The sequence below is a fragment of the Ptychodera flava genome, assembly GCF_041260155.1.
Source record: "Ptychodera flava strain L36383 chromosome 23 unlocalized genomic scaffold, AS_Pfla_20210202 Scaffold_24__1_contigs__length_23054250_pilon, whole genome shotgun sequence".
Taxonomy (NCBI): Eukaryota; Metazoa; Hemichordata; class Enteropneusta; family Ptychoderidae; genus Ptychodera; species Ptychodera flava.
Window position 1 is genome coordinate 3885605 of NW_027248278.1, and position 26987 is coordinate 3912591.

General features: G+C 36.7%; 2 protein-coding genes across 4 annotated transcripts in view; one reads left to right on the forward strand and one right to left on the reverse strand.

Moving 5' to 3' along the window:
* The window catches only part of LOC139124738 (uncharacterized), a 113759-nt gene that overhangs the window by 32830 nt on the left and 53942 nt on the right, over positions 1-26987 (forward strand). The gene's annotated exons all lie outside the window — the stretch shown is intronic.
* Positions 16499-26987, reverse strand: part of LOC139124737 (zinc finger protein 227-like) — a 46827-nt gene continuing 36338 nt past the window's right edge. For both annotated transcript variants that reach the window (XM_070690851.1, XM_070690852.1), the window contains one exon: positions 16499-19411. In XM_070690851.1, coding sequence (XP_070546952.1) covers positions 17946-19411 — 1466 coding nt within the window. In that variant the 3' untranslated portion in view covers positions 16499-17945. The remainder of the gene's footprint in view (positions 19412-26987) is intronic.

The following is a 26987-nucleotide window of genomic DNA, read 5'->3' on the forward strand; positions in this document are numbered from 1 at the left end:
AAACACTTGCTGAGTACTCAAGCTTAGTCGATTATCTTTGAACAATACTTTTGAACAATACTATGATTTTTTTCAGGAATACCAATACCGCTTGCAAGATAAACAATTCGTGAAATTGCCAACACTTTCATGACAAAAACCCATCAATAAATTGTCAAATTTCTATGTGACCAACCGTTCAGTATATTTTCCAACTATTTTATCTTCCTCTCCCAATTTAAGGCAATGCTCTTTTTTCATCATATAGAATACACACTCCAGGTGTTTTTACCGGTTAATTTGCCCATCCAATAATCCCAACCGTTTATTCACAACCCCACTTTCTCTGTATCTATATTGCTTTAATCTTTTTGTTTTCACTCATTTTCAGACCACTATTTACATAAAAAGATTCCACGACTTTTGAAACGGCTTCAAGGGAGAATATATCTTTAACAAAAGTCGATGTATCATCTACCTGAAGGGATATTTTGGCAGTACGTTTCCGGTAAATCAATGCCTTTAACGGAGTGCTGGTGTCTTATTGCGCAAGCGTTTCCAAAAAGGAAAACCAAAGGACCGTGCAGGGAGCCGCCTTGGCGAACTTTTTTTGAAGTGAAAAGCATTCTGAATGCCAACCTTCTCAATTTATGCAATTGATAAAATAATTTGACCCACTGTGTAAAAATTAAATTCATACAGTACTTTAAATATATATTCCATGTTGACTATGTCAAACCCTTTTTTATAGTCTGCTAATAGAATAGCAGCATTCTCTTTTCACAAAATTTAACACGAGCTATAAAGCGAATATTTCAATTAATATAGCGTAATTCTTTTACCTGTTTTGATCTTTATGGATGATTGAATTTAAAACATTATAAATCGCCGTCTTTCTTCTGAAAACAAATGTCTTTAAGTTGTTAGTCCCCGCGGACTTAGTCCGGGGGACTATTAGATTGGGTTCCGTCCGTCCGTCCGTACGTCCGTGCATCCGTGCCGCGTGCGTGCATCCGTGCGTCTGCAGCTCTAACTCAAAGATGCATGACCCAATTTCATTCAAACTTGGTACAAGGAAAAGGTACTCTATGTACATGTGCACGTCAATTTGTTTCGCGATACAATTCAATATGGCCGCCCGGCGGCTATTTTGTTGCGATTTTTTCATGTTTAGAGCCATTACTTACACATGCCGAAACTGATTTTGTTCAAACTTAGCACAAGGACAATGTACTATGACATACATATGCATGTCAGTTTTTGTCACAATACGTTCAAAAATGGTCGTCTGGCGGCCATTTTGTTGCACTTTTTTATATTTTGAGCCATTATGCAGACATGCCTGATCTGGCTTTTTTCAAACTTGGTACAAGGACAATGTACTATGACATACTTATGCACGTCAACTATTATCACAATATTATAAATGGCTTCTTCCCAAAAAACTGCAACTTGCAATTTGGTGTTTGGCATGCATGCCATTAGCACGAAACATCTGGCCAATAAAATCGTTAGTGGTCATGTGACCTTGGCTTCTATGATGGATTTTCAAAACAATTCATTTATATTTCAATGTTTCTCTTCTCCAGAACAAGCAGTTACTGTGTTCTGTACAAGGTTTATTACCATTGTCTACAAAACTACATTTGCATAAAAATACACTGCGGTGGCCAGAACTTTTCAATGGATTGGTGAGATGATCAAAATTAGTTTTGTTTGGTTTTTGTTAGATTTGTTGAAAAATTGTTTGAAATTGGCATTCTACCTGGACTTTATGGCGCCCTTAACCACCACTTCTCTTTTTCTTCATTTAATCACTTTAATTCAAATGAGTCTTTCAACATTTTTTTCTAGTATATTCAAAGAGACAGAGTAAACACTCTTCCTAAAAAGTGGGCTTGCCAACTGCATTTGCAATTGGCCATTTTCATGACTATTTCATCCTGGTATTTCCATCGATATTAATCCATCAGTTTTGTTAATTCACCCTTTGAGCACCAGTCAATTTTTGTTGCCTTCGTAAAATGTACCCCTGTTATTGTTTTCAGATTTTTGCCAAAATTTAGATATAAGCGTAGCAAATGAAATGTGATGTCCCTTTGCTACAAAAAATATCAAAAACAATTGCAAAAAATGAAAGATATCTAAGGCACCCTGGGACCGCCTTTGTTCTAGTCTGCAAGAGGATTATGGAGATGTGATAGCCTTTTGTCTTCCATTGAAATTGTAATCTGGTGGGTGAATTTTCTGATGAGATAATCTGGTGCCAACACATGCCTTTAATCATCATTATTAACTCTTTGTCATTGGCATTGCTTTGGTCTCAATCTTATGATCATATTAAAAATCGTTACTGGTTTCCAAATATTCAAATCAGACTAATTACATGTGTAACAGTAGTGTAATCATGCCTTGCTGTTGCGAAATTGAGAAATCAATGACGCGACAATGAGTAAGTTTACTTCCTTTCAGAAGAAGGAGTAAAACCCTACAGTTGGTCCGTCACATCCTTGAGATTTATCTCCCGCCATTCCTTTAAACGGGCTGTGACTCACATTTGTAATTTGGCAGATGGCTGCATTACAGTACAATTGCTTTGCCACTTAAATTCAATTTTGACCGGTGTAGCATGCTGGCAGGGAACACTGACCCATTGCGGACACTCTACCTACCACATGTTCACAGATGAAAAGATAATTGATTTGGCCGTAAATTTGGATAAAGTTTTCGCCGTGTAGTGGAATTCTCTCCATGTGTACTAAAGTTGGTATAGACAAATGAATCGTTGTGAAATATTTACAGAACCAGCATGACTCCTGTTTAGACTTGTATGGTAATCTGTCCAATTGTTCGTGTAACCCGCAATTAAAATCCCCTACTACCAGAATGTTCTCTGAAATGCAATTGTCATTCACAAGTTCATTCAGCGGTTTGAAAAAGATGCTTTGTTTCTTTAACTTTGTTCTATGAACAAAAACAGCACAAATCGAGCTTTCTAATACCATTGTAACTACTTGAACAATGGACAGAATGCACTGCATGTTGGACCTATTAGAGGAATACCCGGAAATGCAGAATAAGCAGTCAGCATGCAATGTTTTATCACACAGAAAGTCTATTACCCTCGATGGTAGATGTTGAGTATTTGTCGTATATTATTATTTTCTCTTCTGGTATGTTGTTTGATCAGTTGCTGCAGAAAATATTGGCAAATTGATCCCTGAAACATTACAGAAGATATCTCAAAAAACACAAACTTTCAACCGAATTTTTCAACTTCGAAATATTTTATAACAAGTTTAATTAAGGATTTTCAAAAAGCTAGGAAGACAAATGTGTTTAAATGTTTTGACAGCTATTGGGAAAATAAACAAAAATATTTTATATGAAAATTTCATCATCATTTGTGTAAATCTGATTGAGGTCATCCCTGGGACTTTACAAACCAAATTAGACACTATCTGCCCAACGCTTTCAGGAAAACATTTTTAATGAACATTTGAGCACAAAAATTACAATCTCAAATATTTGAATATGAAAATGTAATGCTAATTATTATGTACCGTAACAAGAGCACTCCTAGCACATTACACAAAAAATTTTAAAGTAATATGACTAGTAACATCTGATAAAATAATGCTCGTCTACTGTGCATCAATCTACATAGGTAGACGTCACCTCCATTCCAACTTGAATGACGTTATCACTGAAACGCTTGCATGAGAATTTGATTGCTTTGGGATAAGCAATTTAATAGATTTTTGAAAAAATGCTTTGGGATAAGCAATTTAATAGATTTTTGAAAAATTTTGAACAAACACAGGTTTCTCTAATTTTCTTATCATTTGGTACTACTACTGAAAAGTATATAAAGATCACCATATCTATATTGCCATTTCTGTTTATTTCTCAGATCAGGTAACTTATTGTTTTACCATGAATAATACTGGCTTTTTGACATGTCTTGACATCTATATGATTACGTGATGCCCAGAAAGCTGCCAAGACAATTCTAAGAGCTGTGACTCACAGCATTTTAAAACATTGTGTTGTTAGACTGACGTCAAAATATAAGACAAATTTGCTTTAGTATAACCTTTAATATAAAATGTAACAAAATTTGCTGATTCATTATGATTTTAAGAAGATCATGAAAAAATCAGTAGAGACCCTAGCAGATTGTGTCACAAAAACTTTCACTTTGAAACAAATCAAAAGATGTATCGTAAAACTTCAAAATTTAATATTGTTATAGAAAATTAACAAAATACACATAAAATACAATTCAACTATCAACTAAACTACGAATGAAATGTCATTGCAATCTGACCAGTGGTAACTAAATTCTAGATAATTTTTATCATCATTACAGTTTTTGCCCTTTACTTATTTTTGAGACTTCAATTTTCATTTCAATTATAGAAGTCTTTTAACAAATGATGCAAGATTTTACACTAAAATACAGAGATAGTGCACACAGGGGTTTCAGAGATTTTATGGATGTAAAAACATTCATAAACACAAATAATACAGCTGTGTCTTGTTAGCGGTCACTTCGCTGTGTCTTGTTCTCGTCAAGAAAGAGATTTTCTCATGGTTTTATAGCTTCTTATTACTCACGATATGCAATGCGTGGACTGTGGAACATCTCAGGGTGTCCGTATATGTCAAGGCGACTTGGACCTCTGTTCGAAGTGCAATAGAGAAAGGTTTCATTCTGGTCAACTCCAAGATGAGTCAGTGCCCTCTGACAATGGCGGCGACAATGGCGACAACAACGGCTGTTACGTCAATCTGTCCGGTGGACTCTCATCAAGTGGATCTGTAAATTCTCCTCATTTGAGAAGTTCTGGATCCCGACCTTCCCCACATACGAAGGCTTCTTCTACCGGTAACATTATAATTAATGAAATTTTATGTTACATGGTGAACAAGATGGATATTTTGCCCTTTGATGTAATTGTTAAGTTGTGTACTGAAACTTACACTGATCATGACATTGAGACGGCCAAGTCGCTGCTTTTCGAGTTGTGTGGCGAGTTTAGTTCGCGTCGCCTTAAAAGACGACAAGGACAAAACAAAACGATATCGAATGTTCGAGATATACTAACTCTCTTACTTGAAATAGACCCGGAAAACATTCCGTGTTTTGTAGCAAAAGACCTGTGTAAGTTGCCTCCTGTTGACTACAATAGTATTGATATTTCTTCGCTACTGACTCAAATTAATCGTATGAAGATTGACTTTGAAGGACTCAGAGGCGATGTTAACAATATGTCAAAGCTTTATTTGGAAACCAGTCAGGATATTCGACAAATTAAAAATGCTGTGTCTGTACTGGCTTCAAAGGACAGCAAGGTTGATGGGGCTTCTTGCGTGCGTGAAGACAGCAGCCCCGTGGAAAGTGAATGCATTCCTCGAGGTGTTAATAAGCAGAATGACAATGAATCTTCTTTCCGCAATGACCCGACTGTTGCTTCTGGCGTGTCCAATTCAAACGAGTCTGGTGACAATGGTGCAAATCACCACGTCAGTGAATCAGTACCAGCTGCAACACCGATTTTTGACAAGGCAGTGAGTGATAAGTCAGACTCAGATGGTTTCACAACTGTAATTTACCGTCACCGCAATCGGCGGCCTTCCAGCTATGCGGAAGTGGTTTCGAATGGAAAACAACCATTGTCATCTCAACCAGTAAAAGCTGATGATGTTCGTGCCGCTCCTTTGCTACAGATCGATTCAGCCAGCTAGTCGTCGCAAATACGTTCTTGGTAAGAAAAAACACGATGGTCTTATTCCAGTTGTCTCGCAAAGAAAATTCATGTTTGTCAGCAGACTTGGGCCCAATACTGAGCCAGCACATCTTGTAAAGTACATTCGTGAAGTTATTCATATGGATGTCATCGATTGTGAACGACTGCAATCCAAATACGACTCATATGCTTCTTTTCGAGTTTCTGTCAACGCCATGCATTTTGATTCTCTGATGAATCCTGATTTCTGGCCTGAAGGTGTCCTAGTTCGGAAGTTCTATCAACCCCGTAAACAAAATGAAGGAACTTCGTATCGCGTCATATAACTGTCGATCAGTTAAGAACTCGGTCATTGCTGTCAGAGACCTCTGTGAATCGCACGATATTTGTCTATTGCAAGAACACTGGTTGACTAAAGACAATATTTCTTTTTTATCATCGGTTCACAAAGACTTCGACTACTATGGTGAATCTGCAGTAGACACAAGTGAAAAGCTGCTCATCGGGAGGCCGTTTGGTGGTGTTGCCATTCTGTGGCGCAAATCTATAGGTCACGCCATCAAAGTCAAATCTTTTGGGGACAGTAGGATTGTTGGTATTGAACTTGACAGTGTAAACGGTAAAATTTGTATTTTGTGTGTGTATATGCCTACGTGTTGTAGGCAAAATTATGATGATTTTTTAAACTACTTGGCGAATGTTCACTCAATGTTCAATCCAATGATGGTTACAATACGATGATCATTGGAGACTGGAATGCTGATCGTCACTCATTGTTTGGTTCTTCTTTTCATAATTTTTGCAATGATTACAATTATTACATCTCTGATGAGTTCTTTCTGTCAGATGACACCTTCACGTACATCAGTGATGCTCATGGATCTACCTCTTGGATAGATCACTGTGTTTCTACTCATGGTGCTCATAATTGTATCAATTCTATATCAGTATTATATGACACAATATCTTCCGATCATTTGCCACTTAGCATTAATTGTGATTTTGAAATTTTACCAGTATGTCATCGTAATAATGAGAAGGCTGGTGCAAACAAGAAACCCACATTGAATTGGGATAAGATCAATATTCAGCAACGTAATGCTTATCATGCACTTTCTGACAGGTTTTTGAGTGATATAAAAATCCCATCTAGCGTCCTTTGTTGTAAAGATATGCATTGTACAGATAAAAACCATACAGAGTGTATTTCGCAATTTTATGACAGCATTATTAACAGTTTATATTCAGCCGGTATGCAGGCAATGCCTGGTGTACATAGCAGTCACCACTCAATGGTGACAGGGTGGAATGATCATGTGAAAGATCTTCATGCTATTGCTCGTGATGCGTTTAAACTCTGGGTTAATTGTGGAAAACCTAAGTGCGGTCCACTTTTTGATTTAAAGCGCCGCTCTCATGCGAGGTTTAAATATGCTCTGCGTGCTTGCCAACGTCATGAAAATCAAATTAAAGCAGACAATGCAGCAAAAAACCTGTATTGTGGAAATCAACGTGATTTTTGGCGGTCAGTCGGTAAGATTAATGCTAAAACACCACAAAGACCCAGCAGTGTTAATGGTTGCAATGGCGATGCTAATATTGTTGAAATGTGGCGTCAACATTACAGTGGTTTGTTTAATGACGTCCATAACAATAATGATCAAAAGTTTGTTGAAGACATTATAAACAATTGTAATGGTGTAAATGACTTCATTGTTTCACCCAGTGACATTCGATGTGCAATAAGAAAATTACAGATGGGCAAATCAGCTGGTTCAGATTTACTTTCAGCGGAGCATTATATCTATGCCGCTGACAAAGTGTTTGTACTGCTTAGTATGTGCTTTACTGCAATGTTAGTTCATGGAGTTTGTCCAAACAAAATCTCAGAAACTGTCCTTGTGCCAATTATCAAAGATAAGAATGGTGATATCAGTAATAAGAACAACTATCGTCCTATTGCACTGTCAACTATTGCTTCAAAAATTCTAGAATTTGTTCTTTTGAACAGTATGGAGTTGTATCTTGACACGTCTCACTATCAGTTTGGTTTTAAGAAGGGTCACTCTACTGACATGTGCCTATTTGTTTTAAAGGAAATTGTCAATTATTACAGAAAGAATGGTAGTAATGTCATAATTACTTTTTTGGATGCTTCAAAAGCATTCGATCGCGTGAACCATTGGACATTGTTTAAGAAGTTGATTTCTCGCAAGGTTCCAATTTATATTGTAAGATTTTTACTCATTTGGTATCGGACGCAATCTATTATTATTCGTTGGGGTGATTGCATTTCATCTGGATTCACTGTTACTAATGGTGTAAGACAGGGCGGTGTCCTATCCCCTAAACTGTTTAACGTATATAATGATAACTTGAGTGCTTTGCTTGTAAAATCTCAAGTAGGCTGTAATATCGGTGGAACGTTTATAAACCACTTAATGTATGCCGACGACATTTGCTTGATATGTCCTTCTGTCAAAGGGACGCAGAAATTGATAGATATTTGTAGTTCTTATGGTACCACTCATGACATTGTTTTCAATACAAAGAAAACCGAATGCCTGTGTGTCATCTCTAACAAATCTAGAGTTGTACATTTTCCTAACGTTTACATAAATGGTAGACAAATCGCATTTGTAGAAACTAAGAAGTATCTGGGCTGTCTTCTAACGTCTCACTTTTTAGACGATGCAGATATTGATCGTCAAAAGAGATCATTCTATGTTTCAGCTAATATGCTTCTGAGGAAATTTTCGCTATGTTCTTTAAGGGTAAAATGTATGATTTTTAAAGCCTATTGTTACCAATTGTACGGATCTCACCTTTGGTTTAGATATTCCCTTGGGGCTATGATGAAACTGAGAGTTGCTTATAATAATGCTGCCCGTATTTTTCTGGGATACAGAAAGTTCAGTAGTGCAAGTTCCATGTTTGTTTCAAACGATCTGTATAATTTTGACAGTTTACTCAGAAAACAAATGCATGGCTTTCTGGTACGAATATCTATATGTGATAATGTAATTATTCAGCAAGTGAATCAGTGCTTGAATTTCTCATCTGAATTACGCAAGTTTTGGATTGATTCTCTTTTCTAGTGAGATAAGGTTGGCTGTCAGCACCCTCACCGGTGCTTTATTCCACGTGTCTTTAAGTTTATTCTTTCATTTCTGTAGTAGTGTTTCTATGGACAATTGATATCCGATTTAAAGAGAAATAAATGAAATAAATAAATAGACAAGCTTGTAAGTATACACACCCATCCACCTACATACCTACCTATATACATACATACATACATACATACATACATACATACATACATACATACATACATACATACATACATACATACGTGCATGTGTGCATACATGCATGCATACGTGTGTGTGTGCATGCATGCATGCATGCATGTGTGCGTCCATCCATACATACATACATACTATTTTAACTCAATACCAACTCAAAGGATACACACGTCACACATAAGAGTGATTGTATCAGTTGTTTTGACGAAATGTTAAAGATATTGATTTTGACCAGAGATCTCAAAAGACAACATTAATATGGTTCAATGTGAAAAATTGAATGATCGTGGTGAAATATTCGCCATATTTACCATAGTAACAAATATGATATACCTCCCCTGTATTATGTGGAAAATTAGATTTGACACGTGTTGATGACGAAGGTGGAAATCTTTGATAGCTCATATCATTGGCCAGGAAAACGTGGCAAAAAATAGCCAAAAAAATACACAACTGAAGATTTCATCACAATTTGAACATACCCCATTAAGACTATCAAGATTTCATCACAATTTGAACATACTCCATTAAGACTATCCTTAAGAACATGTCAACCAATGCTATCTGAGGAGTATTTTTTTGATCATATTTTCTGACCAAAAATGGCATAAATTGCCCCCAAAATAAAAAATTGAAGATTTCATCACAATTAAAATGCATCATATTATAATAATCCATTGGAACGTGTATACCGAATATCAAAGCTATCAGATATGCAGCTTTGAGAAACAAATTTGTTGACCAAGGCAAAAATTTCCTGAAAAATACAAAATTATAGATTTCATTATAATTTCAATATACATCACTTAGATTATCTGTAGAAAATTTTGTATACCAAATTTCAAAGGTATCACAGCAGAACTTTTTGAGAAACACATTTTTGACCAAAAATGACACAAATTGCCCCCAAAATACAAAATGGTAGATTTCATCATAATTTGATAATATCACATTTTACTCAACCCTATCAACCTGTATACCAAATATCAAAAGCTGTCAGAAAAGCAGTTTTGATGTTTTTTGACCAAAGTGACAAAAAATTGCCTTAAAAATAATTTGCATATGTCTGCACAATTTGAAATAATCTGAATTATATTATAGCTTTGTCAATACCAGTGAATTTTGTGACGTCATATCCATACATTATTACTGATAATGTATTCCATTATTCAGCACTGCGGCCCCACAGCGAGCAAGGTTTTTTTTGGAAAACGAAAATAGGACTGCGCATTTAAAAGGAGGGGAAATATCGGATAAACCATGTAATACACAAAACTATAAATCTTGACAATGGTTCAAAATATTGATAATAATGTCTTACTGTACGATTTATTACATTTTTTGAGTCCTCACGCACGCACTTGCCGTCTGTCTGGCTGGCGCTCAGCATGCAGTCCCCGTCCGATACGCTGGTTGTAGCCTACTACTACGTTTGTTTACAACATGGTTCGCTTGGTATAGGTGAAACAGAACTCAGTACGTTTGCAAACTCCTAGACGATACTGGGTTTGACACATGGCATATTATGTATGTCAGTGGCCATGTAAACTATGCAAGCGTGAAAGGCTACTCGAACCAGCCGTAAACGGGCCAACAACGGCAGCTTGCTGTCATCAACCTTGACCGGAAGTGTCTACGGAAATTACTACGGAGCCATTCAAAGTCTCGGTCCAAGGTCAGCTACTACCAACAATCATGACGACCGTGGACTCTCCGTTGATCTAACATCTCGGCCACCTAATTCTGATGCACTGACTGTAATCGGAGACAACTTTCATTCATCGTTTTTTTTCCTCCATGTCTGTGACTTTACCTTGCCTTGTTCTCGATATCGCGACGGTACCGAAACCTTCTAGTATGTTTGTCAACTGTACCTTTCAAGCACCCGTTTACGTGAAGTTCTGTCGTTCGCCGAAATAAAATAGCTCTTCCAAGGAGCCATCGAAAATTAAATTTATAGACACAGTTATTATTGAAATATAAACATTTGAATAACAATGTTGAACTCTGTTGATATCGTTTGTAATGAATACTGTACTACTAACGACATAATAATGATCGTATTGATCAGCTGATACCATGGCATGCAGCTCGCTGATCATGCTGATGTCGATGCATGAATATTCCGTTTTCTTCATCTCTGGCATTTCACCGTGTCGATTTCTTGAATGGCATGATATTTAAAGGTGATGTTTCAAGTTTGATATAGACGGTAGGGATGCAGTTACTTTCATTTCCCTCGAAAATACATCGTTTTTCATTCAAAATGAACCGTGAAAGTGCTGGTCATTTTTTGTGCTGAACGTGCGTGTTCAGTGCAGTGCACTGTGCAGTGTGGAGTGCATGTAATATGTACAGAGTCAGGGCCGATCATGCTGGACGACGCTCACTGCGCTGGCTTCAAACTCAGTTAAAATTTCCTTTTTTATTCGTTTTCTACAACTACAAATTCACTGGCATTGCCAAAACTATAAAATAATAGCAATAATGCACCCCCTCCGGCCCATAATGGACTCAAGCAAACTTTGCACTCCATAATGTACTCGGCTTCGCCTCGTACATTATGTCGTGCAAAGTTTGCTTTCGTCCATTATGAGCCGGGAGGGGGTGCATTATTGCTTAAATAAATCATCCTTACGGACTTATGTACAAAATATCAAGGGTATCTGACCTGATGTTTTGAAGAAGATTTTTTGACCAAAAATGACAAAAATTGCCTTTGAAATACAAATATGCAAATTTCACCACGATTTGAACAAATCTAATTGAAGTCACCCTATGCAAATCGCATATCAAAGTTCAAAGCAATTGGACATGCGGTTCAAGAGAAGATATGTTTACGAAAACGAGCAAAGACAGTGACAATGTCACTGATTGCTCCCATATAGTTATCAAAACAAGCAACAATTGTATGAAACAAGGACATACATACAAACAGACTGACATACACAGACTGGTACAGAGTGATGAAATTGGCCCCAATGTGTGCCTTGGTCCATGGAGTCATAAAGATATAACAAACAACGGGATGTAATGATAAAATAGTTAAATATACAGGCACTCAGGGCGAATATGTTACAACAATTTGATTAGTTTCTTTTCCTTTGCTACATCTGTGATAACTTTCAAGACAATCAATCAGCAGGGCAATTTATATATTGAAAAATATGTAATCTTTTACAAGCACACAGCAAACTTTTGTTGATTTTCATGAACAACTTTTGACATAGACTGAAATACATAACATGCAACCAATGTTTACATCGTGCCAATACACCAGATACATGGAGATTTCAACATACAACAAGTAACTCAGAAACATTTCAGGGAAAAGTAAACATTGTTTTCTTCCAGTACAACTGGTGCATTCACATTTGAAACAACTTACAAACTTAACCAAATAATAACACAAAGATGATGACACTAGAAATAAAGTTAAGAAATTTACCTGTGGTGAACTAGACTATTCCTTTCAAATCCTTACCTAACTTGACATCTTTAACTAATATACACTGTATGGTTAATTGCATGCAAAAATACGTCAGGGATCATTTGATATGGGGAGTCTGGAAGATTATTCGATCCACTGTACATTATTTTTTTTCCACTCTCCCACCTTCTCTGGCTGATACTTTTACTGACATTTATTTTCCATATTTCAAAACCAAATACAATTTACCATATCAAAAGCATACTAAATCACCACTTTGTATACTCTTAGTTCCAGTAGGTATACAATAACCAAAATAAAAAAATGTTTTCACAATATCTATAATTTTGTTGATATCAACACAATCTGAAAAAGTTATGGTACCACCATTCAAGGTAACCTTCGTGCCAAATTTCAAACTAGCATTTGAAGTGGTTGTTGTAAAGATATTTGTTTACCAAAAACAACAAAGATAAAAAAATTACAATTGTTCATCTCATTCTGACATGGTAATATATGTATGAGAATATTTGTAGGAATTTACAAACCAACTTTCAAATCAATACAGTGGACTATTTCTGTAATATTTGTCTTTCAAAAATTATGAAAAAACTTCACAAAATAAAACTTGAAAAGATTTCTCTGACAATTTAATCAAGCAACCTGACAGCCAATATAGCTCCTTTGTGTTATGTACAAAATAACATTTTGTGACAAGTGGTGATGAAGGAGGATATCTTTGATAGCCCACTTCAGGTTGGCCTGACCAAATTTGTAAAATTAGCTGTGAAAATGTATTGAAGATTTCGTCATATTTGAACATATTAAATTCTGATCATCCATAGGTACATGTCTTTCTATTCAATATCAAAGATATCAGACAAGTAGTTTTTGAGAAACATTTTTTTACCAAAATTGGCAAAAATTGCCCCAAAATACAACATCACATATTTCATGCTAATTTCAATATACATTTTCAGTAAAACGTTCTAAACCGGACCCTTCAGGCACTAAGAAAATTTTTCAGTTTGGAGAGGTGTTCAGTTCATAGAGGTCCTTTTAACATAGAGTTCTATTGGAACGGGACTTCGAAAAGGGTTCAGTTTAGACAGGTTTTCAGTTTAAACAAGTTTTATTGTATCACATTAAGATAAATCCAAGGAACCTGTACTCGAAATATGAAAGCTATCAAATGAGCAATTTTAGAGCAACACATTGTTTGACCAAAAATGACAAACATACTGCCAATGGCACTTGGACATAATGACCGCCTAGTATTATCAGCTTTTATCAACAACCCCACTCACTGTGAATTAGACAGACCACGAAGTCAATGTGCATTATATAGCTGAAAGACTTTTTCATATTGTGATTTTAAGTCCATTTTTGTGAGAAAAGGGACATGTATATGTATATGGAGAAAAAAGGAGAAGACATAGGTTTTGTTGAGTGACAATTATGTATGCTTCTCTTGGAAAATTTTGGGTTATGAGGTATAACAGTGGTGTAAGAATAAAGAGGTTAAAATGAGTGTAGCAACGTTAAGTTGAGAGTAATTAAGATAACAAAAATATACAGTCACTCAGCTACGGAAATCTGAATGAAATAAAGGTTGAAAGTTCATGATCTTTACATAAATCTTGCTAAAGATTTGTTGATTATGGACAATAACTGTGTTTCAGATCATTTAGGAGCAATCCATCCATGACACGTTTTAATTGTAATATATCTTCAATTTGAAGGAGAAACTTCTCAAATAATGTTTTGTTCTTCGTAATTTCCCGTGAGAACACAGAGACAGAGGCCTGTGCTAGTGTGATGAATAAAATAAAAATTGTAACTTCATTGTCTAACAGTACAGACTGTAACATGTGACGTCATGGATACTTAATCTCTGGAATGTGAATGTCAAGATCTGTATATTGACTCAAGGATGTTTACTTGATTGCAGTGAGCAGATGTGAGATAATGTTGAGACACAACATCACTTCAGGCAGCTTTTGTTGTCTCAAGCTGCTATCACAGTCAAAGAACACAAAAAACGTTCCTGTGTAACATGGGTCAGTCCACTTTCAAAGCATCACCGTTATCAGCGAGAAATGTACTGAAGTCAGAGACAAATCGTGTTTCCAGGCTAACAGATCATGTTTGAGTGACACTACAAATCTCTACCACTATATCATGTACATACTCAAGTGACTGTAACTTTTTCAATTTGAAAATTGTACATTAAGGCCGGTGGCCTATAGTACTGAATAAATATGATGATGATGATAATGATGATGATGTACATACAATGATCTGGTCTTGAAATCAATGAACGCATAAATAGGTCAAGTAGTTAGTCATGTGCATGAGGGAATTGGCCGGCACAAACCATGTAGGTAGACTAATCCCCTGAGTGCGGAAAAATTCCGCATTGCCAAATTAATGGCTTATGACTCCCCAGATAGTAAATAAACTACCGATCAAGTAGAACAAAAGATCACAATGTTTATGAATATGACATCACCCGTGATATTTGTAGAGCAATCACCGATTGACAGTCAGTATACACCTCAAGTAAGGTATCTTTTCAAATGGAAATGATTTCGACCCTACAGCGTTTGTGCTGGGGAATCTTGGTATGACTAAGTCATATGACAAATGCCTAGGGTCATCTCAAATGTGAGAATCTAAAATATGAAACATGTTTTTTATCGCTTTTGTTGCCCAATAGAGCGTGGAAATTTCTGATAATCCATTCAATGCATCCTCCATCTTTTCTAGCATTCATCTAACACACTTCCGTTCTAAAACTCATAAACCACTCCAAAATGCACGATTGGTGTACCTTCCAAAAACACATAGATGCTGGGCCCTAAAAATCAATTAGTTAAAAAAGGGGGGTCAACAATTTCCCATATCTATCTAACCGCTGATCCGTTTGGCTCCATTTTAACAAATCGAAACCTTGAACATGGTCTAAACATCTGTACCAAATATCAATGCAGTCTGTTCAACAGCTTTTGACTTTTTGTCGTTTACGGAAAATTTTAAATTGATGACGTCACCCAAAGCCCATTACAATAACATAAACGACCTAGAGTCATACTGTTAAAAATTGAACCAAAAATACAAAATTGCAGATTTCATTGGAATTTGAATATATCACATTCTGATCAACCTTAGGAACCTGTACACCAAATATCAAAGCCAACAGATAAGGCCCAAAAAAAAAAAGAAATGTTTCTGGTCAGGTCTTTCTTTAAAAAATGGTGCGGCGACGCGCATTTTATTTTATTTTATTTATTTATTTTTTCCCTCAAGGGAGGGAGGAGGGTCAGTTTTATAGTTTTATCAATATAGTCACATATATACTGTTCATGCAGTCACTGATCATGCCCCAAAAAGAATTTTCTCTTTCTCTTCAGCCATTTTGGTTTGGTGTCAGCCACGGCTGCCGGCCACAAACAGAAAAAAAAAACGGTGACGCGCTGTTGTTCAAGTGACGCGCGCGCTGACCAGAAACATTTCTTTTTTTCTTTTTTGGCCTAAGCACTTATTGGATAAATAATTTTTGACCAAAAATTGCGGAAATTGCCCCAAAATTGCAAATATCAAAATTTCAATACAATTTATACAATTTTGACTGAGGTCATCCAAAGGAACATCGATACAAACTTTTAAAACAATCCAACAAGCTGTTTCAAAGAATGAATTTTTTTATAAAAAATGAAAAAACTACCCCAAAATACAAACATGCACATTTCACCAAGAATGTAGACATCTTGTTTAAAATACCTAAAGGAACCTGAATACCAAGTTTCAACCTAATCTGACAAAGTCTTACAGAGTTTCAGCTATTTGCAGGATTTTTTCCTTTCCCCCCTCATTTGCATATTTTTGACACTGACATGTTCATTTGAACACTTTCACATCTCAATCTCTAGGTGCACCTGCACACCAAATACAAAGATGGTAGATGCTGCATTTTATGAGTAGTTGGAATGGACGGACACACATAAATACATACATATATACATGCATAAATACAGACTTACCGACAGGCAATTTTTATTATCTATAAGAATAGCTTCCATCGGCACATGCATGTATGGCCATATGGGAGCTAAAAATGCCACAAAAATACAAATATGCAAATTTCACTGCAATTTGAATAAAACTTAAGTGAGGTCACCCCAAGTGAACAGCATATAAAATTTCAAAGTCATAGGACTTGTGGTTTCAGAGGAAAAGGCAATTGTTGACGGATGACGATGGAAAATCAGACTTTGTGATAAGCTCAGCGTCGATGACAGTGGAGCTAAAAAAGTTACTAAACAATATTTGAGGCATGTGACATATTTATTCCCATGAGTAAATAGCCTCATTATGCTGACAATCCAAAAGTATAGTCATCCTGGGCGACTTGCACATAAAATACAGGTCATCATTGATGACACAGTCCCCGCTTGTCCATTCAAGGATGTCTGAGTTATGGTCCAAAGACATGAAAAATTGCAACAAAATGGCCGCCTCACGACCATATTGGATCGTATCGCAATATAATTCGACATGCATATGTAAGTCATAGTGTTATGCCTTTGTGCCAAGTTTGAACAGATTCGGTTCAAGGATGTTTGAGTTATGGTTCAAAGACACAAAAAATCGCAAACAAAATGGCCGCCTCGCGGCCATATTGGATCGTATCACAAAATAATTTGACATGCATATGTAGGCCATAGTGTTATGCCTTTGTGCGAAGCGTGAACAGAATCTGTTCAAGGATGTCTGAGTGATGGTCCAAAGACATGAAAAATCGCAACAAAATGGCTGCCTCGTGCCCATATTGGATCGTATCACAAAATAAATAGACGTGCATCTGTAGGTCATAGTGCTATGCTTTTGTGCCAAGTTTGAACAAAATTGGTTCAGCAGTGTCTGAGAAACTGTTGATGACGGACGGACGGACGCACAGACGGACGGGACCCAATCTATACGTCCCCGTCAGACTCCGTCCGCGGGGACTAATAAATGATTTCTGAACTGCCTTTCTATGAAGGCGAGAAAAAGTTGTCAGAAGGTGAGAGATAAAAGACAACAGACACCAGAAGCCACATTACACCTACCATCATATAAGCTCCAAAATGGTGACAGTTGAGCTACGTAATATGCACTCTTCTCATTGGGCTAGAACATTCTAATGTGCCACTGAAAAAAAACAACGCTGTCGATTTCTTATCCAGTACGCACTCTTCTCATACGGCTAGAACATTCTAATGTGCCACTGAAAAAAAAACAACGCTGTCGATTTCTTATCCAGGACCTTGCAGAAAATGGTTGTTTATATGAATCAAATCTAGTCAAAGGCATTCCTTAGTAGTGTTAATTTCTCACAACAGAGTCTTCGAACAATTTGTTCACTTTTGTGAATACTCGTGTGACATAAGAAACTTCAACAATGTGAAAAACTCTTACCACATACTTTGGTTACTAATGCTTTTCATTTGTATGTGTCCTGATGTGACGGTTTAGATTTCCATTCTGTGCAAAACCCTTCCCACACACTTTGCAGACAAATGGCTTTTCCTTTGTATGTGTCCTGATGTGACTGTTTAGATTTCCATTCTGTGCAAAACCCTTCCCACACACTTTGCAGACAAATGGCTTTTCCTTTGTATGTGTCCTAATGTGACGGTTTAGCTTCGCATTCTGTGCAAAACCCTTCCCACACACTTTGCAGACAAATGGCTTTTCCTTTGTATGTGTCCTGATGTGACTGTTTAGATTTCCATTCTGTGCAAAACCCTTCCCACACACTTTGCAGACAAATGGCTTTTCATTTGTATGTGTCCTGATATGAACTTTTAGGTCTCTACTTGTTGCAAAACCCTTTCCACACACTTGACAGACGAATGGCTTTTCCTTTGTATGTGTCCTGATGTGACTATTTAGATTTCCATTCTGTGCAAAACCCTTCCCACACACTTTGCAGACAAATGGCTTTTCATTTGTATGTGTCCTGATATGAACTTTTAGGTCTCTACTTGTTGCAAAACCCTTTCCACACACTTGGCAAACAAATGGCTTTTCCTTTGCATGTGTCCTCATGTGAACTATTAGTTCTCCACTTGTTGCAAAACCCTTCCCACACACTTGACAGACGAATGGCTTTTCCTTTGCATGTGTCCTGATGTGACGGTTTAGATTTCCATTCTGTGCAAAACCCTTCCCACACACTTGACAGACAAATGGCTTTTCCTTTGCATGTGTCCTGATGTGACGGTTTAGATTTCCATTCTGTGCAAAACCCTTCCCACACACTTGACAGACAAATGGCTTTTCCTTTGCATGTGTTCTCATGTGAACTTTTAGTACATAAATCCTTGCAAAACCCTTTCCACACACTTGACAGACGAATGGCTTCTCCTTTTTATGTGTCCTGATATGAACTTGTAGATGTCCTCTCTGTGCAAAACCATTCCCACACACTTTGCAGACGAATGGCTTTTCCTTTGTATGTGTCCTGATGTGAACTTGTAGATGTCCTCTCTGTGCAAAACCATTCCCACACACTTTGCAGACGAATGGCTTTTCCTTTGTATGTGTCCTGATGTGAACTTGTAGATGTCCTCTCTGTGCAAAACCATTCCCACACACTTTGCAGACGAATGGCTTTTCCTTTGTATGTGTCCTGATGTGAACTTGTAGATGTCCTCTCTGTGCAAAACCATTCCCACACACTTTGCAGACAAATGGCTTTTCCTTTGTATGTGTCCTGATGTGAACTTGTAGATGTTGATTCTGTGCAAAACCGTTGCCACACACTTTGCAGATGAATGGCTTTTCCTTTGTGTATGTCGGGACATGAACCTTTAGATCTCCACTCATTGCAAAATTCTTCCCACACACTTTGCAGATGAAGCACGTTTCCTTGTAACAGGCGTTTTTTGAATAATCTGAAATATAAGCATAACTGGAATAAGTGTGAAACTGATATTACGTCAGTGTGTTAATAGTATAAAAATGAGATAGTTTTTAATATTGAATTATTTTTAATACAGTCAAGTGTACAGCTGGTCACCATCTTGACACCATTCAAATTAGCATGTAACACAAAAATTAAATTGTCATATATATATATATATATATATATATATATATATATATATATATATATATATATATATATATATATATATATATATATATATATATATATATATATATATATCTGTGCCCAAGTTCAGAGGTTGCCATAAAGCCATTATGGTGATAACCGGGAGGGCACATTGTATACATTTTGTGTATATATATATATATATTATATATATATATATATATATAATATATATAATATTTAAATTTTCTCTGGCAAACTCTTGCTAAGAACAAGATATTGACTGAATATGCTCACGTGTATGTGGTTTATCACAATATAAGTTATCATTTTGTTGTTAGAAACTATGAAGAGTTTAATATGCATAAACAATAAGCTGGACAGTGCTATAAATTGCATATAATCAACAGATCTGCTGTAAATTAACATGGCACAGATAATTTTTCAAATCTTCAGTCAGTATCTGTCACGTCAATATCTCTGCCACATTTCATCAAATTGGTAGTTTCACTTCTGTGACAGTTTAATCGCAAAACTTCATTAAACATGCAAATTAGCTGTTTGTTGATAGAAACTCTCTTCTAAAACAGTTTAACGTATGTAAAACCAATAGCTCCAGCAAGTTTCAGAGTTAAGAAAGGTTACACTTAATTCACAGTCACATGTGCAAATTGGCTTCTCATAACCGAGGCACTGCTGAATATCTCAAAATATAATTACTAAAATTCAATAGACATGCAGATATGCTATTTGTTGATGAAAAACTTTGATAGAGTTTAAAATGAGCACACACAATATGTCTATAATTAGGTCCATGGAGCTTTGAGCAGTGGTTTTTGATATTCAGTGCTAATTGCTTAATTAACAAGTCATCGTTGATGACACAGTCCCCACTTGTTAATGGGTGCTTTGATTACAGGTCCTCAGAGAGGATAGAGTCCTCTTCATTAGGTCTGTGATAAAAATACTTTTGAATAAATTCGCTTGATACATGTCTGAGTTGTAGTTCAGGAGATGAAAAAATCGTAATAAAAGGGCCACATGGTGGCCATATCAGATCGAATTACAAAACAAATCAATGTGCATATGTATGACATAGGTCAATGTCCTTGTACCAAGTTTGAATAAAATTGGTTGAGATATGCCTGAGTTATGGCTCTGTACATGAAAAAATCGTAACAAAATGGCCGCATGGCGGCCATATTGGATCGTATCACAAAACAAATTGATGTGTATAGCTATGACATTGGTCAATGTCCTTGTACCAACTTTGAATAAAATCTGTAGAAACATGCCTGAGTTATGACTCTGTACATGAAAAAATCGTAATAAAATGGCCGCCTGCTGGCGGCCATATTGGATCGTATCACAAAACAAATTGATGTGTATAGCTATGACATTGGTCAATGTCCTTGTACCAACTTTGAATAAAATCTGTAGAAACATGCCTGAGTTATGACTCTGTACATGAAAAAATCGTAATAAAATGGCCGCCTGCTGGCGGCCATATTGGATCGTATCACAAAACAAATCAATGTGCATATGTATGACATAGGTCAATGTCCTTGTACCAATTTTGAATGAAATTGGTTGAGATATGCCTGAGTTATGGCTCTGTACATGAAAAAATCGTAATAAAATGGCCACACGGCGGCCATATTGGATCGTATCACAAAACAAATTTATGTGCATAGCTGTGACATTGGTCAATGTCCTTGTACCAACTTTGAATAAAATCTGTAGAAACATGCCTGAGTTATGGCTCTGTACATGAAAAAATCGTAATAAAATGGCCGCCTGGCGGCCATATTGGATCGTATCACAAAACAAATTGATGTGCATATGTATGACATAGGTCAATGTCCTTGTACCAATTTTGAATGAAATTGGTTGAGATATGCCTGAGTTATGGCTCTGTACATGAAAAAATCGTAACAAAATGGCCACACGGCGGCCATATTGGATCGTATCACAAAAAGAATCGACATGCATATCTATGACACTGGTCAATGTCCTTGTACCAATTTTGAATAAAATCAGTTGAAACATGCCTGAATTATGGCTCTGTACATGAAAAAATCGTAATAAAATGGCCGCCTGGCAGCCATATTGGATCGTATCACAAAACAAATCGACGTGCATCTGTATGACATATGAAGTAATCCTTGTACCAAGTTTGAATGAAATCGCTTCAGGCATCCCTGAGATATCTGCGTGAACGGACGGACGCACGCACGCACGCACGCACGCACGGACGCACGCACACACGCACGGACATGACCAAACCTATAAGTCCCCCCGGACGGTGTCCGTGGGGACTAAAAATCTCACAGGGATCACTTTGGGCGCAATAACGTGATATTTACGCTCAAAAATCAGAAAAATCGCATTCAGAAAAATCAATTGGGCAAAAAAGTCGCCCCGATAATTCAAATGGCGCGTACGTGATACCTTTACACGATCTAAAATTATCGGTAACATTTGGCAGGTTTTCAGTACAGAACCACTCATTGTGTCGCCGTAGAGAGCGCTATAATTACGCTAGAATAAAGCTGTTGCAGAGTTACCCGTTTCAAGAGCGTTTGTGATTGGTTGCCAAAGGGAAGTTTTGCGTTCATTGACAAACCATTGGAGTCGATACAGCAAGTGTTCATTGCTGATGTACAGTGTGTTGTCATCGCTCAAAATGGCGCTTTAGAAGGAATATTCGTGTCCAGTACGAGTGGTAGTGCGAAGAAAAACGAAAATGCCCTATTCTGGACTACTGTACTTCCGTTACTCCCGCACTAGAAAGTATGGATTTGACCGCCTCCGATTACAACTACACTCAGTGTGACAGTTTTCGGACAGGGTAGTGAATTTCGCCCAAAGCCGTTTCATAAATGACGAGCACAATGAAATCTTATTACCATAACCTTCGAAACTTTATTGTGTTTATCCTCAAACTGTTAACACCGACAGAAGTGGCATTTAGGGGGTCAAAGTTGCCAAATTTTTGCCCCCATGTTGAGTGCGTGTTATCAGACTGCTATCGCAGTAATCGGACATCGTATTTTGAATGTGATATTATCAGCGATAAGGGGCTAAATATTGATATTTTGAAACTTCGAACCCCAATTTTCAATTTCAATGTGTTTAGAAAACTATATGGAAATATTTCGTGATAATTAGTTACGTTTAATCCATGGACGATGCAACTATATTTCAACATGTATAGCGTTTATAGATATTGAACACGGGCTGTCCATGTATGTTGCGTTCTACACCTCGTATTGTACGGTGTGGCTAACTTCACCAAGTTTGTAGCACCCGAAATAGCTTTTACCCCCCAAAAAATCCAAAACGGGACGGCAGCGTCACCTGACTTAATATGCTGTAGCAGGACTTGTAAAACGCTATGAAAACGGAGCGAAGTGAGTATAACGAACAGCATGTCATTAAATGTCTGAAAACTGAGGTCGTCCGAAAATTGTCTAACTGGGTGTATTGTTATGCAAATTAACCAATATGCAGAAAATCAGGGAAAGTTAGGTCCGGTTCCCACAGACTTTCCCAGTTTTTTTTTCATGTGCGATTTTATCTCATGCCGTTCTTGAGCCAGGGCAATCCCTGATCTCCAGTTCGTTACATTGATTTTGGAGAGGGGTTCTTGATTTACAGTGCTATTTGGTTAAATCTGATAAATATGCAAAGTAATTGGTTGTTGATCAAGAAGTGTGAGAAGTCTCTTGACACAGTTTAATATGTGCACAACAAAATCTAACGAAACTTTCATGGAGTTTGGAGAAGGAGTTCTTGATTTACTGTGCTACTTGCTTAAATTCATTAAATATGCAAATTAGCTAATAATTAACATTTATATATGTGACCCCATCCGTCGGTTCGGTTGTGTTTGTAGATGTTGTCTAGCATTGCGTTGTGTAGTTTTAATCCAAACCCTCTAGGGTGTCACTTTCATACACTGACTTACTCGCAGACATGGTTAAACACTGTAAGGGATGGACCATTAGATCTTTGGAGGGGGTCACAGTGAAATAGTGAAAATTTTTTTTTTTACTATTGTAAATTTCTAAAAAATAAAAATTTTTCCAATTGAGATTAGCTGTGCAAATTTTTTTTTCAGAGTAAATTTTCAGATTTATAATTTTTTTAGTTCGTTGCTGTCTGAGGATAAAGAGGGCAAAGATGTGGTGTGAAGCACCACAAGTGACAGCGCAAATGGTCACGGGGGAGGTCAGGAGGGAGGTGTCCCCTTCCTGCAGTTGGAGCTTTTGAAAAATAGAGATTAAAATGGTGTTATTTGATGGCACTTGGGGAGTAGTTTTGCTGGGGGAGGTCAGGAGGGGGGTGTCTCCCCTCGTGCCATTAGAGCTTTTTAAAAATAGAGATGAAAATGGTGTTATTTGGTGGCACTTGGGAAGCATTTTTGCGGGGGAGGTCAGGAGGGGGGTATTCCCTCCTGCCGTTGGAGCTTTTGAAAAATAGAGATTAAAATGGTGTTATTTGGTGGCACTTGGGAGCATTTTTTTCAGATTACACATCTTCCTCTGAAACATGGTCTTCTTGCTCCTCAGTAGCTTCCTATAGTTTTTAAAATAGACTATTTTGGTTTCCTGGCTTCCCTTTCTACTGCGTTGTGAAATGCCTACATTCACCCCACCAAACATCATGCATATCTCATGATTTACAATTGATTTTGACAAGCTGAGAAGCTGTTTGCAAAATATAGTGAAATTTGCATATTTGTGTTTTTAGAGCAATTGTTGCCCTTCTTTGATCAAAACATCTATTTCTCTGTAGCAGCATGTCCAAATTGATTGGATGTGTATAAATGTGGTGAAATTTCAATATTTGTCTTTTTAGGGCAATTTATGCCCTTCATGGTCAAAAATCTGTATTCTCTGAAAGGGCTTGTCCGATTTCTTTGAAATTGCTATATAAGTCCCTTAAGATTTGTTTAAATCATGCTCTTTTTTTGTCGTGGAAAAATTCTTCAAATAATTGTCATTCAGCATTTGCTACATACAAACGATTATTCATGCAGATTTATTCAGTATTAGCTATCAAGAAACTTTCAAAGTTCAACCCTTTTGTGTGTTTTTGTGTTGGGATTTGTTGGATAGATGGCATTCTACGTAGTGTATTAAAAGAATTGAAAATGCTGTTTTAAAAGCAAAATAATACATAATGACTTGATATGTTGTTTTATCATTATTGACGGGTTTCTACTTGTTCACCCATTCTTGCATTCATCATTGCAATAAAATGCTGTGAAAAAAATGAACCTGATGTGGCTTGCATCTGTTTACCTTGATCTTAAAAGGCAAATATAACTTTCTGTCTTGACAACCATACCATAGTTTCAATTTTTTACCAAGTGTACCTGCTTGGTTTGTGCGCAGGAAACAAGTATAAAACAGGCTCTATAATTTTATAATTTTCAAGTGATCAGAATACAAAAGTCCTGAAAAGATAAGATAATCACAACTTCCAGTATAAGGGATACAGTCACTTTAAATGTATAAATTAAAATTAACAAGTCATTGACAATGACATAGTCCCCACTTGTAATAGGAGTATTAGTTTTGATGGGGCAGGAAAATGTGGTCATTAAAAAGTATCACTGGAGTGTATATGTTCAGATCTATGGACACATAGGTCTATGTCATTGTTCCCAATTTGAAACAAGAGGCATGTCTAAGTTATGGTTCTAAATCGGGAAAAAAGATCAGACCTCTAGCTGTATTGGCCAGCCAAGAAATACATATGTGCATAATAAATGAGGTACAAGATGTGACATCTTAAGGTCTATTATCCTATCAAAATTGAAGCGTAAAGAACTTGTGGTTACTGAGTTATGCATATATATATATATATATATATATATATATATATATATATATATATATATATATATATATATATATATATATATATATTCAAGGTCAAAGGTCACCAAGGTCACGTGACATTTTGAAAAAAAACCCCATTGTATTGCTAATTAATCCATATATGCCAAAATTCAGACCTCTAGCTCTATTGGCTTGCCCACAATTATATATGGGCATGATTAACAAGGTAAAGCATGTGTTGTCATAAGGTCTCCCATCCTACTAAATATAAAGGACATAGCACTTGTGGTTACTTATTTATTGACATAATCGTGTATTTTAGGTAAAAGGTTATCGAGGTCACATAACATTTTGTCAAAAAGTTTATATCCTATAGTCTATCCCTATATACTAAAAATCATACATTTACCTCTATTGGCTTGCTCAAAATTAGATATGCACATAATTAATGAGGTACAATATGTGGCGTCATAAGGTGTCCCATCATACCAAATATGAAGGGTGTAGCACTTGTGGTTACTGAGTTATGCACAAATATGTATATTTGAGGTCAAAGGTTATCGAGGTCACATAACATTTTGTCAAAAAATTTATATCCTATAGTCTATCCCTATATACTAAAAATCATTCATTTACCTCTATTGGCTCGCTCAAAATTAGATATGCACATAATTAATGAGGTACAATATGTGGCGTCATAAGGTGTCCCACCATACCAAATTTGAAGAGTGTAGCACTTGTGGTTACTGAGTTATGCACAAATATGTATATTTGAAATCAACGGTTATTGAGGTCACGTGACATTTTGTCAAAAAAATTGTATTGCTAAGTTATCCCTACATACCAAAAATCAGACCTCTGGCTCTATTGGCTCGCTCAAAATTAGATATGCCCATAATTAATGAGGAACAATATGTGGCGTCATAAGGTGTCCCATCATACCAAATATGAAGGGTGTAGCACTTGTGGTTACTGAGTTATGGATAAATATGTATATCTGAGGTCAAAGGTCACCAAGGTCACGTGACATTTTGTCAAAAAAATTGTATTGCTAAGTTATCCACATGTACCAAAAATCAGACCTCTAGCTCTATTGGCTTGCTCAAAATTAGATATGCATATTATTAATGAGGTACAATATTTGGCGTCACAGGGTGTCCCATCATACCATATATGAAAGGTTTAGCACTTGTGGTTACTGAGTTATGGACAAATATGTATATTCGAGGTCAAAGGTCACCAAGGTCACGTGACATTTTGTCAAAGTGTCTGAGATATCTGCGTGAACGGATGGACTCACATGGATGGACTCACGGACTGACATGACCCAATCTATGAGCCCCCTGGACTTTATCTGTGGGACTAAAAACTGTGTTACTGCATCCTTTTTGCAATATGAATACGATGAGAAACTAAATTTTTATTTTTCTTGGCCTCATACATGGGAGTCTATGGACTGCCTTACATGGGAGTCTATGGACTGCCTTATACATGGGAGTCTATGGACTTCCTTATACATGGGAGTCTATGGACTGCCTTATACATGGGAGTCTATGTACTGCC